This window comes from Sceloporus undulatus, chromosome 6 (assembly GCF_019175285.1).
Source record: "Sceloporus undulatus isolate JIND9_A2432 ecotype Alabama chromosome 6, SceUnd_v1.1, whole genome shotgun sequence".
NCBI classification, from domain to species: domain Eukaryota; kingdom Metazoa; phylum Chordata; class Lepidosauria; order Squamata; family Phrynosomatidae; genus Sceloporus; species Sceloporus undulatus.
The window spans coordinates 115697299-115713246 of NC_056527.1; the positions used below are offsets into that span (position 1 = coordinate 115697299).

The window sequence follows — 15948 nt, forward strand, 5'->3', positions numbered from 1 at the left end:
TCAGTCATTGAACAATTGGAAGCATGGGTGGTGAGGGAGAAAATAGGCTTGTTAGACAAGTGGGGAAACATGCTCTCGCTATGCCTGTTTTATCCCAAGAGTGATGCTATGGACTTTGGGTCTAGTAAGGCCTCTGGCTCCTAGGAGCACAGCCTGAACAAAAGACTTGTCCACACATTTCTCAAGTTTTCAAAAGCTTTACTGGTTATAAACACAAAAATATGGAACTGATCTCCCTTTTCTCAATAGTCCTTCTTAAATACCTTGCTCTCTCTTCTTGGTGGGTTTTATCTTTCTTCTTCTGTGGACTTATCTTTGTCAAAGGAAAATACTCTCTCCAGGTCTGACTTGGCTGAAATCTTACTACACAACTGAAACTAGCTAGACTAGAGGGAGACAGTATAAGACCCTGGGATTTCCCACAATCCTTGTCTTTCTTAAAGCTGTAGATCTCTATTTTCCCTCTCAAACTGATATACAGAAAGCCTAATATAATCTCAACTAAATATATGTCTCAACAGCATCAAAGATGCTCTGGAGGCATGACAATGCCATTATTTTCTTCCCTGGGGCTGTTAAATCAACATGTGATGTCAGCAGTCCAAAAACTGGCAACATTGAAACTCAATAAAATAAAAGAGACTAGTGTTTGATCAATATACCCTGGTATTTATACTTTTCAAAGTGATGGGTTCAAAAAATCCTAGGAACACAATCCAATGCCTAGAATTTTTTCTTCTGAAAGATGCATCTTAAGTGTTGGATTGCCCTTCTGTGAATAGGATGAAGAGCTGGCAAAGATGAAAGAAGTCTTTGAGAACAACCAAGAGCTCTCTGCAGAACTTGATGCTGTCAAGCAGGTATGGTCGGAGGTTGCACCCATGGCCAGGGAAAGTGGCTTTGGTCCTCCCAGGCAGCTTATCTCATTCATTCATTCATCTATCTACCTTCCCAATAGAAACTGAAGATTCTTCAAGCAGCCAGCGGCCAGAGGATCTGCAGCATTCAGCCATCAGTCACAGACACACCAGAGTCCCCCTTCGATTATATTCCACCTAAGGTGGGTATTCTGTGTGGGCTGGAGCATAGTGGGAGCATCCTTGTTATTTTAATAGCAGATAATAATAATAATAATACTGTTTATTTATAGCCCGCTTTTCCAAAGAGATCAAAGCGGGTTACAACAAAGGTACTACACAATGTACAAATTTACAAACAGCATCCACATAAAAAATCAATGACAATACATCAGAGTATTAAAAGCAAGATAAAAATTATAAGGTTGAAAACCACAACAATAACTAGCTTAAAATGCTAGTGTAATGGGGAGAGAGCAGAAATCACAGCATCTGGGGGAAAGCCTGTTGGAAGAGGAAGGTCTTCAGCTTCTTCCTGAACAGGTCAAGGGAAGTAACCGAGCGGAGCTCGCTGGGAAGAGAGTTCCAAAGCTGCGGGGCCAAGTAAGATGTAAGCCCTGCAGATCTAGATGGGCTTGAATTACCAGCAGCCTTGGCTAGTATGGCTATAGGGAGCACACAACTCCCTTGTTGTCACAACTCTACTGGCAGCTGGTCCATCCCCAGGCGCAATTCAAAGTACTGGTGATGACTTATAAAGCCAGCTTGCATCCAGGCTATTTGAATGACTGTAAGATTGTAATGCTGAGCCCGTGATGTAATGGTTTGAGGATGAGAACGTGATCAAATTCTACAATTTAGGACTAGGGTTCGAATCTCCACTCAGCCATGGAAACCTACTGGGTGGCCTTGGGCAAGTCATACTATCAGACTCAGGGAAAAGTAAAGGCAAACCCCCTCTGAACAGATCTTGCCAAGAAATTCTTGTGCTAGGGTCAACATAAGCTGGAAATGACTTGTAACACAAAAATCTACCTATATGAAACCTATATGGGCAGGCTCTATGAGCTTCAAGAGAAGTTCTCCTCTGTCTCATTACCTTGCTGGGCATGTTTGGTGGAAACATGGGAGTAGAACTTCTCAGTGGCTGCTTCCAGACTTTGGAACTCCCTCCCTAGGCTGGCAAAGATGGCTCCCTCCTTGCTGTCTTTCAGCTTACAACTGAAAATGTTCCTATTTTGTCAAGCCTTAAGAATTGACTATGATGGGCTTTTAATGGTGTGCTGTTTGTGAATGTTTTATATTGTCTTTTAATGAGTTTTAAATGTTTTTAATTCTATAAACTTTGTTTTTAAATAACTAAGAAGAGAACAAAGTGCTGCTATTTACTTTTAAATCATTCACATATGAATGTTATATATCTGTACATGTGTTATATACAGGTATGTGTACATTATATATGTGTATTATGTACATACTAATTCCCAATATCGAGGAAAGGACAGGATATAAGCAAATATAACAATAGCAACATCATTGGGGGATAATGAGACTTGAAGTCCTGTATGTGGGGGACTGTATATCATCATCCCTGATCACAAATTGCTGGACCAAATTAGGAAGGTTTTGAATTCCTTGAGAGTTTGGCTTGATTCTTACTATGCACCTTTTCATCCTTGAGTAACTTCTCCCTGTCGCTCTCCGTAAATACCTCATCTGTTTGACTAGGCCAGTAGTTCCTAAATACACTCTTCCTGCTAAGTTTCTGTGACTTTTAAAATATTCTGTGATTTGTATGAAGATGTGTTTATTTATTTTGGTCCTGGGCAGCCAAAGCCCCGCAGGCGAACTACTGCAAGGCCTTCATCTACAACGGCTGTGGAAGACATATCATCGGAATCTGACGAATCGGAGGGAGAATCACAAGACACTGAGTGGATCCCAGGCAAAATCGCCAGAGGAATAAAAAAGACAGTTATGGGGGTATGACTTTGATGGCGGACAAAAATGGCATTTTTAGGCTCTGCTGTACCTCTGAAATTACATGAGAAGCAAAGTGAAAAGGGAACTTTTACTATTGTTGTTATTTTGGACTGCAGTTCCTAGATTCCTCCAGCCAAAGTAACCATGCTGGCTGGGAATTCTGGGAGTTGCAGTCAAAAAAAGTTGCATTCTCAAAAAGACTGCATCGAGACAGCATTTCCAGTTAGCCGTCTCATATATGAGCCACTGACCTTCTCTATGCGTTTCTCTATCCAATTTTATTTTTAACCACTCTCATATGGCCATTATTCCATCTTGTCTTGGTAAATTTGCGGACTTGGGTATGCCTTGAATGCCATTCAGTTGCCCTGGTCTAAACCACCTTCATGAATCTACAGGCCAGTCTCTCCCCCCCCCCCCCCCACCACCTTGGTTTTGACAGAACTTTTCAGATGATCAGGAGTAGATGACACAGCACCAAAATTCTGAAAGAGGTCCAACAAGGGTCTTAAGTTGTTGAAAGGCCTCGATGTTCCTGGCAAGGGAGCAGGAAGGTTTCACAGCCTGCCTGGCTCTCTAACACTCAGAAATAAACGGGGCAGATTAGCCCTTGCTCTTCCTATGTAGGCCTCTGGAAACACTGTTCTTCTAACATTTGATGCCAACACCATTGCTTTCATTTCAATACCCACCTCTTGGCTTTCTGTGTGTCACCAGATTCTGTGCCAGTTAGCTAGGTTTCTTCATTCCGTGACACAATCCACTATTTTAGGAATTGATGGTAGAAATTGAAAACTTGTTTGAAAGTGGTGGATCATAAAACTCCATCATATATTTACACTGGGGGTCCAGAAGGGCGAAGGCTGCTCCTTTTATTCTCTGGTGCCCAGTGGCAGCCAGATGGTGCCCAGACACACCTTCATTACCAATCAGTGGTTGTTTGAATCAGGGAAGGAGCAGATCCGTGCTCTACTGCTATTCCATCTGTAGCACAGCCAGGGTGGTTGCACAAGGAGGCACTAAGTCCCTCCTGAAGGAAAACAGTGGTGTAACCTCCTTAGGGACTTCTGGCTTGAATCTTGGAAGGGAACAAACTACACAGGCTTTGGGGCAATCTTTGACAGCATGCACGCATGCTTCTCTTCTCACGGCGCTCTCCTCTCCTAGTGCACCTGCAAAGGCCGCTGTGGAAACAAGCAGTGCGGCTGCCGGAAGCAAAAACTGCTCTGCTCTGAGGACTGCCGCTGTGAGTCTGAGAAGTGCCGGAACAGGGACCAGTGTATCTTGGTGAGTGGCCCCAGTGTAGCCTCCCTCTACAGTGCAGGGAAGATTCTGGATTAGCCTGTCCTGCCTCCTCATAGACCAGCCCTGTTAGGGCCCCCCACAACACCCTCTTTTAGCTTCCGCATTCATTGTAGACAAAGAAATGGAGAGTTGTTCTACCTGGAAGCTCTCAGTGGGATTATGGCATTCAGAATGAGGCTCCTATCTTATTTGGGAACATGTGGTGTGTAGCAAGTTGGCCTCTGCCACCAGGCAGATTGGTTTTGAAGTCTTTTTTAGCATCATGACTAAACGTTAACACCTGCCCAGTGAGAGAGAAAGGGTTATTTTGAGGCTTCATGTGTTAAGTCCAGTTCAAAGAGAGATCCTACAGTGCTTCTGCAAAAACGTGGAGTTTTTGCAAACTCCAAGGGTGTCTGGGCATCAGTGGAGCAGCCAAGAGGAGATAATTCTTCATTTGAAGAACTCCTATATACACCTTTGTTTGTCTTTACATACCAGAGCAACAGGTAAGGAATCTGATTACCACCATCTAAACTGTCCGGTGTCCTTCTTTCCCACTCAGGAGGCGACATTTGTGGATGAGCAAATGGGAGATGACTTCAATCTAGAAGACCCCACGCTTGTGAAGGCAGGAGACACTTTCTTTGCGCCTCCAGCTGTCATTCCAACCAGGAAGGTAGGAGACTCTGATAGCCATGCAAAGAAGTGACTAGTCAATTCTGATAATTCCTTGGGACCTGGGGCTTTCATGAAACAGTTCTTAGTATCTTATGGGAAACAGAGGTGGGAAATTTAAAAAATGTTGAAGCCATGTGGGGGAGAAAAAAACTTTAATTTGGGTTTTTTATTGCAGAGAGGGATAATTTATATATACAAATTCATTTTCCTGTCAATTTGAACCATATTTTGGAAAACAACTCCCAGTATTTGCAACCACCAGTTGGGAGAGTTAATAGTCCAAGCTATGCTTTAATAATATGAAATGATTTGTTTGTAATTTAGCGTATGAAATTGTACTATTTGACATTTGTCAGATTTTAAAATATGATGGATCCTTCATTCTCTCCCCAGGCCTTGGGAGAAGCAACTGAGAAACAGCTTGAGAATAATGGCACTACTTCATTTGCCAGTCTGAGTAACATAGATGTCGGGGAGAATTCACTGCCAGGCATTAAGAAGAGGAGGAAGCGTGTTCTGAGCAGCACCAGTGGCTTCTTCTCAGGCTGCACCCCAGTTAAAGAGGAGGGTTAATGAGCTGGAGACAGAGCCTTGGTCCTGTAGATAAACCAGCCCAAGCCTTGCGTTAATATTTTTATGTATAGTTGCTGAATAAATAAAATTTGAAGAATATGAAATGTGCCTGGTTTCACTTAATGGTCCTTCATATTCCACTTGTTCAGAAACAGCCAGAATACGTAAGATGTAGGGCTAGCCCCTTCTGAAACACTGAATTATCAACATAGCTTACTAGTTGTTTCAGAAAGCCAGTGTAGTGGTTTGAGTGTTGGACCGTGACTCTGGAGCCCAGGGTTCGAAGCCCAGCTTGGTTATACAGATTCAGTGACCTTGGGTAAATCACACACTGAGCCTCAGGATGGGAATGGCAACCCCCCCCCCCCCCCCCAGAAACTTGCCAAGAAACCCCCATGTTCACCTTTGTTCTTCTGTACCTTCAAGCAATTTCTGACTTGTGGCAAACCTATCACAGGGTTTTCTTGACAAGATTAATCAGAGATGGTTTGCCCTTGTGTTCCCCTGAAGAAGCTGAGAGAGTGTGACTTGCCCAAGGTGATCAAGTGCGTTTCGCGGTCTCCAGAGCCCTAGTCCAACACAAACCACTACAGGTTGCCATAAATCAGAATTGATTTGAAGGCTCTCGATGTTTCATCCTGGAGAGAAGTGACCAGTGGGGTCCCACAGGGCTCTGTCCTGGACCCAGTGCTATTCAACATCTTTGTCAATGACTTGGATGACAGAATTGGGGGTATACTTATCAAACTTGCAGATGACACCAAATTAGGAGTAGCTAATACTTCAGAGGACAGGATCAAAATGACCTGAATAGAAAACGGCCAAAGCTAACAATTAACTTCAACAGGGAAAAATGTAAGGTACTGCACTTAGGGTGGGAAAAATGAAGTGCACACATATAGGATGGGGCACACCCGGCTGAACATGAAAGGGATGTGCAACGTGAAAGGGATCTAGGAGTCCAAGTAGACCAGAAGTTGAACATGAGTCAACAGTGCGATGCGGCAGCTAAAAAGGCCAATGCAATTTTAGGCTGCATCAATAGAAGTATCTCGTCTAGATCAAGGGAAGTAATAATCCCACTATTCTGCTCTGGCCAGGCTCCAGCTGGAATATTGTGTCCAATTCTGGGCATCACCATTTTAAAAGGATGTTGAGAAAGGAGTGTGTGCCAAGGAGGGTGACTAAAATGGTGAAGGGTCTGGAAACCATGCCCTGTGAGGAACGACTTAGGGAGCTGGGGATGTTTAGCCTGGAGAAGAGAAGCTTAGGAGGTGATATGAGAGCCCTGTTTAGCTCCAGGAAAAAGAGATTCCCCCTAAACATTAGGAACCTCATGGCAGTAAGGGCCGTTCGACAGTGGAACAAACTCCCTTGGATATTGTGGTGGAGTCTCCTTCCTTAGAGGTCTTTAAATAGAGGCTGGATGGCCAACTGTTGGGGATGCTTTGACTGAGAGTTCCTGCATGGCAGAATGGGGTTGGGCTGGATGACCCTTGGAGGTCTCTTCCAACTCTAGGATTCTGATATAAAGATGACAAAGTCCTGCTAGAAGCACCCCATTGATTCTCACTTCCCCAGAATAGTTTTTGGCAGTGTTGAGTAGTGTCTAAAGAGACAGTGTAAGATCCAAGGGGGACATAGTACATTTGGTGCCAACTTAAGCCACATTTGTATATATGTATCACCACCAGTATGCTGCCCAAAAAAGCTTCAGGTATTTTAAAAATGTTTTTGCATTTGAGTTTATTCTGACAACTCACTTTTGAGGTTTCAAATATATTCTGATCTGAAATCCCTTGGTTTGAACCAATACATCCCTGTAACTTTTGCTTTCATTTGTACATATTAGAATTACAATGTAGGACATCCACTACAATATTAACTATAGTACTGAATCTGGTCATCATATGACTCAATGGTCCCATCATCCTATGATTCATTTAACTTTCCTATTTATTGAGAGACCTATCTGGTTCATTAACGAAAACATTTGTTCCTCTTCCTCTATTCTTAGTTCTGCAACTCCCATGTGGCTACGATGTACACTCTGAACATGTTATTTTCATATGCACTGCAATGGTAGTTGTCATGTAATGAAAAACTTACAAGTATCAGTTCTAACCTAAACAGATGTCAAACCTGTGATGATTTTTTAAATCAATGCTTCATTTCAGAGATACCATTAAACTAATGTTCTGAGTAGCAAGCATACTTTCTTTGGAGCAGATTCTATTATATGCAATATGGGAAAAGAGGTTCTCCAAAGGTCAATGAACTCCTTGGCTGGTATCTTACTAGTCACACACATGCCTGTTAAGTCGCATTATAACTGCAGGGTGAATCATTTGCCACAGCACAACTGAAAGCACAACTCACAGCTGACGGAAGTGAACTGTGGATGTGAACAATGAAAATGCAGGCTGAGGGATTCTGGGAATTCAAGTCCAAAAGAGCCATTTCCCTCTAGATCTGCCAGCACATGTCTTAATGGAGCACCATGCCACATCTCCAAGTTACAGACTGCATTTAATTCTCTTGCTCACATAATGTAAAAAAATCAGAGAAGATAAGGCAACTGCACTCACAGTAGACCTGGCCTAGACTACTTCAAACATTTGGATAAAGGATATTTTTTAATGTGGGGAACAAACATCAAAAACTGAAGAAAGAATGCTTCTTATGACATATATAAGCAAAAAAGGCTATTTATAACCTTGGATTTCCTCCTCTACAGACTAATCCAAAGACTTCACCTCATTCAACACTTTCAAATGACTATCCAACACAATGCATTGCAGGATTTCAGTTCTCAAATTCTTTAGGCCTTACATGGCCATTTCAGCCTTTCCCCGTCCCCCCTCTTTTCCTTTGAAGGTTCCTTTAATGATCCACTTCTATACCAGGAGCAAATGGTAGAGATCTTCAAGAGCCGAGTCTGTTTTGCTCCCAGTCTGAAGGAGAGGTGATGGGTGAGATGTCCCAGTATTAACAGGGCCTTAACGGAGTGGCCCCCAAGGCTCAATCCTTCTTATACACACAGTTCAGTCCAAAGTGTAAAAAATTAAATAAAACTCTGGGCACATTAATGTATAACAACAAGACATAATGTCCCTCTGCCTCTCACAAGTTGTCATAATCATCGTCATCCTCGTGCTTCCTTTTCAACGCATTTGACTCGCCAGATGCACCCTGCGACTGCACCATGTTGGTGGTGATGAGGATGTTTTTGGATCCAATCAAGGATGGGTTGATCAGCACGTTCTGAACTGTCGGAGTGGTGGGAGTTGCTGGGAGGAAAAGAGAAGGGATGAGGGGAAGAAAGAGTTGATTCTGACTTTATACTGTAGCACAAGACTTGGAATCACAGAAGCAAAGCGGTGGAAGGGACTGTGAGGGTCATCTGTTCCAACCCCTTGCCATGCTGGAGTTCACAACTAGCCTTTCCCGAAAGATGGTCATCCAACCTCTGTCTAAACACCTCCAAAGAAGGAGCGTCCCCCACCCTCTGAGGCAGTCTAAGGATTTTCCTTCTGTCAGCTTTCTTCACTGTTGAGTTTTACAATCTCATCAATATTAAAAAGGAAGCCAGCTGAGCTCTTTTTAGCGTTATATCTAAAGAAATGAACCAGCTTTAGAACACAAATACAGCTGGCCCTCCTTATCTACAGATTTTTTTATGCATGGATTCAAGTATCCACAGCATGAAAATATATTTTTTTTAAAGTATAAATTCCAAATAGCAAACCTTGATTTTGCCATTTTATATAAGGGACACCATATTGCTCTGTCACTGTATTTAATGTGATTTGAGCATCCATGGATTTTATTATCCACGGGGGATCTTCAATCCAAACCCCAGGGGAAGAGAACCATTCAGTCTATTTTTCTCTCAAAGGACTTGGTGATACATGATGATGATCTGGAGTAAAATGAAAACAGTCCTCCAATACTCTTTCACACACTGCCACAAGGTAGCAGCTTGGAAAATGTTTTGGACTGCAACTCTCAGTGGGAAGTAGCTGGCTGGGAGTGATGCTGAGTCCTGTCATCTCCTTACAAAAAGGAAATTTCCCAACCTCCAACTCTTCACCTTCACAGCCTAGCAATCAGTGCAGCTCTTTGATTTGAGAAGACTGATGTCTCACAGTCTAACTTGGACATACCTGACTTTACCGACGTTTGAGATGTGGGGATCTGTACTGTGAATCTTTGACCTGTCAGAGAAACAGGAGTCCCGACTTTTGCCGATACCGACACTGCCTGTGCCGAAGGGGTTCCTGAAATTCATACCATTCATGTTTAGTGTTAAAATTTACATTAGAGTCGCATGGAGCATAGCAGAAGGACAGAAAAGAATTCATTAAGTGCACACCCAAAACCACTTGAAATACCTTTCTGTCAAAAAGAGTGGATGTATAAAGAACTAGGGACAGTCCTTTGCATCAACCTAAGGAAAACTGGTAGAACAGTTCAATTTCTAGACTACCAGTTCCTGAATCCTCTACCCAGCCAGATATGGTCCAAAACAGGAGGTTTTCCAAGCTCTGCAAGTGGCTGCCATTACTAACGGACGTCTTGGGGGCAACCCCAAATATAACTAGAACAAACTCCATTAACTTGCCTAAAGTGGGTGTGCTGGGACGGCTAGTGACAGCCCCGACACTGAGCCGTGGCACAGTTATCCTTCCAGCAGAGGAAGATACCTGGAAAGAAGGAACATTCCAGAAATATCCCATTATTATTATCAGCATTATTATCATTGTTATAATCATCATTATTGTTAGCTTTTATTTATACAGTACTTTTAGCATATGTGGCACTTTAAAAGTAAAACAATAACAAAAAACAGCCCTGCCAATCTAAAACAAACAAACAAACAAACAAACACACTAAAAAGGAGTAATACAAATACAAAACTATGGAATACAACTGTAAAACAAATAATCCAGATAGAAATACAAAGAAATTAAATGTAATAAAATTATAAGGCAAGCTAACGAATAGAGATAAACAAAACATAAAAGAGTATAAAACATAATAAACAGTATTTACATTCATTCAACAATACTGGGCTGTGTGTGTGTGTGTGTGTGACAGAGAGAGAGAGAGAATAAAGAACACAAGAGTGCAAAGACAGATACTTGCTGTGGAAGATAATCCATTATTCTGTACTACAGAACTGAACTGCATTTGGAAGAGGCAGGCATGGAATACTTGGACATCACTACTTGTAAATGCAACAGTTTTCCATCATTCCAGCATTATTAACATTCAGAAGTGTTACCTTTTGGATTACAACCACCTGTATTTACCCCCCCCCCCAGCCAGTATGGTGGGGTTATGGGAACTGTAATCCAAAATGTGTATTGTCTTGGCTGTAGACAATAGACAAATTAACTTAACAGGCTAGAATAAACTCCCCACTCCTGCGCAAAGATTGTTTGGATTTTGGATCTCTGCGCCAGTTTTTCTGTAATGTTGTGCTAAGAACAACAAGACAAGACAAGAGTTGAACAGGACAACCTTTTGACCAAATCAAGACAGTAAGAAGATGAAGTCAGTTCTTTATGTCAACTGTTGGTTCACCTGAGTTACTATCCCTGCTGACAAAAGTGAACATTCTTACCTTTTTCTGTAAGGACTTCAGCCTATAATTTGGTGCTGTAAGGCAGTATCGGTCTGGTGGCAACCTTGGTCCAGAGTATGGTTTAATCAGAGGCAAAGGTGTTTGGTTTTTCTGTCTTGCAATATCTAGCAAAAACTTTTCCCAAAGAAAAAAGACAACTGATTAATTAGCAACTCTTCTTTCCAAACCCTTGTCTAACAATGCCCTTCTAAGTACTAACACACAGTCAGAATGTTTCATCGTTCCTCTTTCTCTCTCTGTCTACTACACTTATTCCTTACCCTGTCATTCCTCCAAACCTGCTTAAAAGCAGGAGCCTGTCCAGATTGTCAGCTCCTCTGGACAGAGACCTATCTTTTCGGTTCATGAATCCTTTACAAAGAGCTGTTTTCAGAGATGGCCCTTTATAAATCCCAATAATTCTTCCCTTTCCTCCTTAATAACCAGAGCTTAGAAAAGTTACTTATTATCAATTGTTGGACTACAGCTTACAGATACTACCATCAGTGGCCTACAAGTCACAGACACTGGCTGAAGGTTCTAGGGCTTTGTTGTCCAAAAAAGAAGGACCATTTCCAAGATATGGAAAGTATCATTGTTTAAAAGGATCCAAACATACATCTCTGGGAGGAGGAGAGGTGAAGGACTGATCCGTACGGCACTGAATGGCCAATCTCACATCATCAGCATCCACACTGGACTTCTTGGCATGACTGGAATAGATTTTGGCATCTTCTAAGATGGTCGTCACATACCCTTCAAAGAAACAAAACAGTCGGTTAGTTGTGCTGTCTGTTGAAGACACAGACCTCCAGAAAAGATAAGGACGTATTTAGCTCTAAGAGAGGCACAGTTTAGCAGAGGAGTGGGTTGGTGCTTGCATGGCAGGGGCTTCCCTATTAATTCATTTCATTTATATCCCACCTTTCTCCTAAACTGTGACCTGGAGTGGCTTACAATATCCATTAAAACAAAACAGTTAAAACAATACGTGGGACAAAAGTTAAAACAGCATAAAACAACCAATCATTATTATTATTAAGCTTTAATCCAATTAAAACATGCATTTTAAACAACTAAAAGTACACACAGCACATATCACACAGCACACCCATTGAACATCCTTCTACATCAGCTAGGTGAAAGGTTGGAGGCTGCTCCAAATAGGAAGGGCTTTACCTGCTGGTGAAAAGAAAGCAGAGAAGGAGCCAAGTGAACTTTCCTGGGAAGGGATTTCCAGAACCTGGGAGCAACCACCAAGAAGGCCCCGGCTCCTCTGTCATCACCAAACAAGCCTGGGAAGAAAGCCTTTTCCCAAAGAGTGCAACAACGGCCTACAATGACACATTTCTGACGACACATAATTTTGGTTTAGATTTTTTGCTAGTCTTGGGCTGACTCTGTATTTTATTCTGTTTTCTTCTGCTTAGCGGGATCAGCAGGTTGTGGGGGCAAATCAGCCCAAACCACCACCATTTGCTGTGGTGGAGCCACATTGTACCATTGCAGCAGTCTGGCTATGTTCAAGAGATTTTTCACCCCAAAAAAGGAACTGAAAAAACCTGAGGGTTGTCCAAGAGCTTTGAGGGTCTCAGCCACAGCTTGACAAGACACACGAAAGGAGGTGGAGGTTATACTTTCTCTATCTTGAGTCTAGCACAAAGCCAGGGAATGTGAAAGCTGCTCACCTCCACATCCCATTAGCCCTAAGCAGGGATGGGGGGGGAGGGGTTGCTTTTTGGACTACAACTCTCAGAATCCCCTTTACGACCTATTGCATAAATATCCAGTCCTGGTGTACAGCACCAACCGTATTAATCTCAGTCTAAGCAAAGGGGACAGGGACACTGCTGCTGGAGGTCTAGGAAAGGAGGAGGCAGCCAAGGGAATCAGAAATGGGACAGAGATGAGGAACTGTGGGGCTCTCTGGATGTGGATGGATTGCAACTTCCAGCAGCTTTGAAGTAACCAGCCATGTCTTCAATTTTAGGACCATGGTTTCTGAAGAACGCCATCTAAGTCTGGGCCCAACAACTTCCAAGAAGAATGAACTTCCTCTGGCATCCTACTCTTTCATGAAACCTCCTCAATCCTCGGAGAACAAAGCACTGAGAAATGTCCCTTTTTAAGACTCAGGCCCATTTAAGAGGAATCCAACCCGAAAGGAATCAAGGAGTTGCCCTCAGCACCCAATGTCTTTTTTAAGGTACAGTTGCTGTCAAGCATCCAAACCTGCAATGAGGAGCTGGAGGGTGTGGGCTATGAATTACTGACAGCCAAATGCATCAACAAACATATATATATATATATATATATATATATATATATATATATATATAGGTCTGGAAACCTTGCCCTATGAGGAATGACTGAGGGAGCTGAGGATGTTTAGCCTGGAGAAGAGAAGGCTAAGAGGTGATATGATAGCCCTGTTTAAATATTTGAAGGGATGTCATATTGAGGAGGGAGCAAGCTTGTTTTCTGCTGCTCCAGAGACTAGAACACGGAACAATGGATGCAAGCTCCAGGAAAAGAGATTCCAGCTCAACATTAGGAGGAACTTCCTGACAGTAAGGGCTGTTCGACAGGGGAACACACTCCTTCCTCAGAGTGTAGTGGAGTCTCCTTCCTTAGAGGTCTTTAAACAGAGGCTGATGGTATCTGTAGGGGATGCTTTGATTTGGATTTCCTGCATGGCAGAATGAACTGGATGGCCCTTGGGTCTCTTCCAACTCTATGATTCTATGATTCTATATAAGAAAGGCCATAGCTAACTTACTGTATGCAAACTCCAGCATCTGGTTGATCACCCGCGGCTCATACTCAGTGATGCCCATGTCCTTCAGGATCTGTGCCATCACCTGTCCATGGCAAAAGAGACAAGGAAAGGTTTGCGGATCCAGCAGTGCTTCCTCCTGGAGAGAAGGATGGGGTGGAGGAGGACGTGGGGTGCCCCAGATCTCCCTCAGTCCCCCGAGGGCTGCCAAAGCGGAAGAGTGAATGGGAGACAATGCAGCCACAGCCCTCTTGCGTGGGACCAAACTGGGCAGGTTCCAGGGCTGCCCAGGGCTCTGCCCCCCACAGGTCCCACACAAGCTGCCCTCTCTGGAGAGGAAAGCAGGGCCACGAGGGCAGTCCCCCACTTTCCTTCGCCTGGATAGCCTCCCCTTCGCATCCTCACCTGGGCATCCTTTGGGGCGCTCTTGGGGGACGCCATTTTGGCTGCCTCCACCGCCGCCATGGTCCAGGGACTGCTGCGTGTCACTGCGCATGCGCACCCACTTGGCGCCAAGCAGGAAGTGCGCTGGAGCATGCGCAGAGAAGAGAGCGAAGCCACCGCCGCTGTCCTTTCCCTGCTTCCTTCTGCTGCCCATCCGTTCGTTCGTTCATTCATTGAAGTGGCAGAAAGTATTACATAAATTACTTGGCTTACACTTTGAGATACTACATTTCAGTGGTTGCTTTTGACCCTTTCCTTCCCCTGCCCTTCTCACCTGAGGTAAAGCTTGGAAAAGTTACTTTTCCAGACTACAACGTTCAGAATCCACAGTGGCTGCAGGAATAGCTGGAGGATTCTGGGAGTTGTCGTCTGGAAAAGTAACTTTTGGATGCCTCAACCCTTTCTATAGTCTCAGCTATAGCAGAAGTACAGAATCATCTGCTGACTGAGGAGTCGACACTTGTGTAAATCCCATTGATTCGATGGGTTTACTCTTGTGGGGGGACAACAATTCCCAGAATCCCCCAAGGATTTACAGTAAAGCCTGTTTATGTGCTGTGGAAATAATGCATACCGTGGCTAGCTGTGTTGGTCATTTGTGAAGTACAATAACATCCAAAATCCACTAAATAGTGATGCCTTTTGGGGGGCCAGTCTAAACAATCTATATAACTTTAACTGCCATTGGCTCCATCCTTTGGAATCCTGGGAATTGTAGTTCGTTGTGGCACCAGAGCTCTCTGACAGAAAGTGCTAAATAATGTCTCACAAAACTACACTTCCCAGAATTCCCTTGCATTGAGCCAGAGCAGTTAAAGCGGTCTCAAACTGGATTATTCCTGCAGTGTGAATGGACCTTAGTCTAAGTGACTCTCAGGGCCTGGACGAAAGCAAAGACAAGGGGAAGAAGGGGAAAGGAGACAGATCTTGGGGGGGAAAGTCATTTGGGGGCTGCAACTCCAACATAGCAGGGGATGCTGGGAGTTGTAGTCCAAAAGTACCTTTTTCCCCCTCCCATGCTGCTTTCCAGACTAAAATCACCGGTGAAGTGGGACGCAAAAGAAGGCACCTAGAAGGCTCTTAATTCTAGGAGACCATAATGAGAATATTTAAGGGGCATTTCCTTGCAACAACAACAAAAATCCCAAATCCTTATTGAATAAAATTTGTTGCAGTGAATCAGTGAATCAAGAGCTCAGAGGAAGCAAAGGAAAGTGCCCTTCTTCCCCTTTTTTATCCCCATAGGATCCTGCAGGTATAATAAGGGAAGAAATAGAAAACAGGGAATAAAAGGTCAGCGTTGCATTGGCCGGGAATCGAACCCGGGCCTCCCGCGTGGCAGGCGAGAATTCTACCACTGAACCACCAATGCCTCCTTGGGAGCCTCTTTTCCCAAAGTCCCCATGTTCTCTTGGAATAATGGCCTCGCTAGCTAAGGCTGCAATTATTATAATTTATTCCTTGCAAAAGTTCCAGCCTTGAGCAGCTTTTGTCCTTCCAGATGTGCATTGGTGGTTCAGTGGTAGAATTCTCGCCTGCCACGCGGGAGGCCCGGGTTCGATTCCCGGCCAATGCAGCGCCTCCTTTTCATAAACCTTCTTAAAAAGGAGAAATGTTAATTTTATTATTAATCCTGCCTTTCCTTATTGCATCTTTGCAAAACATTCCTTTCCCAAGTAAGGTTTTATCACTGAGTGTCAGGCAGGGTGACCAGGTGTCCT

At 43.5% G+C, this 15948-nt stretch overlaps 2 protein-coding genes and 2 non-coding genes across 6 annotated transcripts in view; 2 read left to right on the top strand and 2 right to left on the bottom strand.

Moving 5' to 3' along the window:
• The window catches only part of KIF4A (kinesin family member 4A), a 32679-nt gene extending 27210 nt beyond the window's left edge, over positions 1–5469 (top strand). For 2 of the 3 annotated variants that reach the window (XM_042473420.1, XM_042473419.1), the window contains exons 28-33: positions 783–860; positions 959–1060; positions 2688–2840; positions 4008–4127; positions 4690–4803; positions 5199–5469. In XM_042473420.1, the coding sequence (XP_042329354.1) occupies positions 783–860; positions 959–1060; positions 2688–2840; positions 4008–4127; positions 4690–4803; positions 5199–5378 (747 nt within the window). In that variant the 3' untranslated portion in view covers positions 5379–5469. The remainder of the gene's footprint in view (positions 1–782; positions 861–958; positions 1061–2687; positions 2841–4007; positions 4128–4689; positions 4804–5198) is intronic. The other variant, XM_042473421.1, reaches the window with a different exon arrangement.
• Positions 5470–7107: 1638 nt separating this feature from the next.
• LOC121933536 (transcription initiation factor TFIID subunit 9-like) lies at positions 7108–14312 on the bottom strand. Its single transcript, XM_042473422.1, has 7 exons — positions 14189–14312; positions 13787–13868; positions 11627–11763; positions 11008–11142; positions 10003–10084; positions 9545–9658; positions 7108–8668 (listed from the first exon to the last, which is right to left on the bottom strand). The coding sequence occupies exons 1-7, from the start codon at positions 14246–14248 to the stop codon at positions 8502–8504; spliced, it is 777 nt and encodes a 258-aa protein (XP_042329356.1). The 5' UTR covers positions 14249–14312; the 3' UTR covers positions 7108–8501.
• A 1216-nt stretch (positions 14313–15528) lies between these two features.
• TRNAG-GCC lies at positions 15529–15599 on the bottom strand. Its single transcript has one exon. It is a non-coding gene; the product is annotated as a tRNA-Gly (tRNA).
• A 133-nt stretch (positions 15600–15732) lies between these two features.
• TRNAG-GCC lies at positions 15733–15803 on the top strand. The gene has a single exon. It is a non-coding gene; the product is annotated as a tRNA-Gly (tRNA).
• The last annotated feature ends 145 nt before the right edge of the window (positions 15804–15948 follow it).

Excerpts from the sequence above, each read along its gene's own strand:
- LOC121933536 (XM_042473422.1), bottom strand. The coding sequence starts at position 14,248 with ATGGCGGCGGTGGAGGCAGCCAAAATGGCGTCCCCCAAGAGCGCCCCA. Across the intron at positions 11,764-13,786 it reads GATGCTGGAGTTTGCATACA|GGTATGTGACGACCATCTTA; the intron begins GTAAGTTAGCTA and ends GTTTCTTTGAAG. Across the intron at positions 10,085-11,007 it reads TGAAGTCCTTACAGAAAAAG|GTATCTTCCTCTGCTGGAAG; the intron begins GTAAGAATGTTC and ends CCTTCTTTCCAG.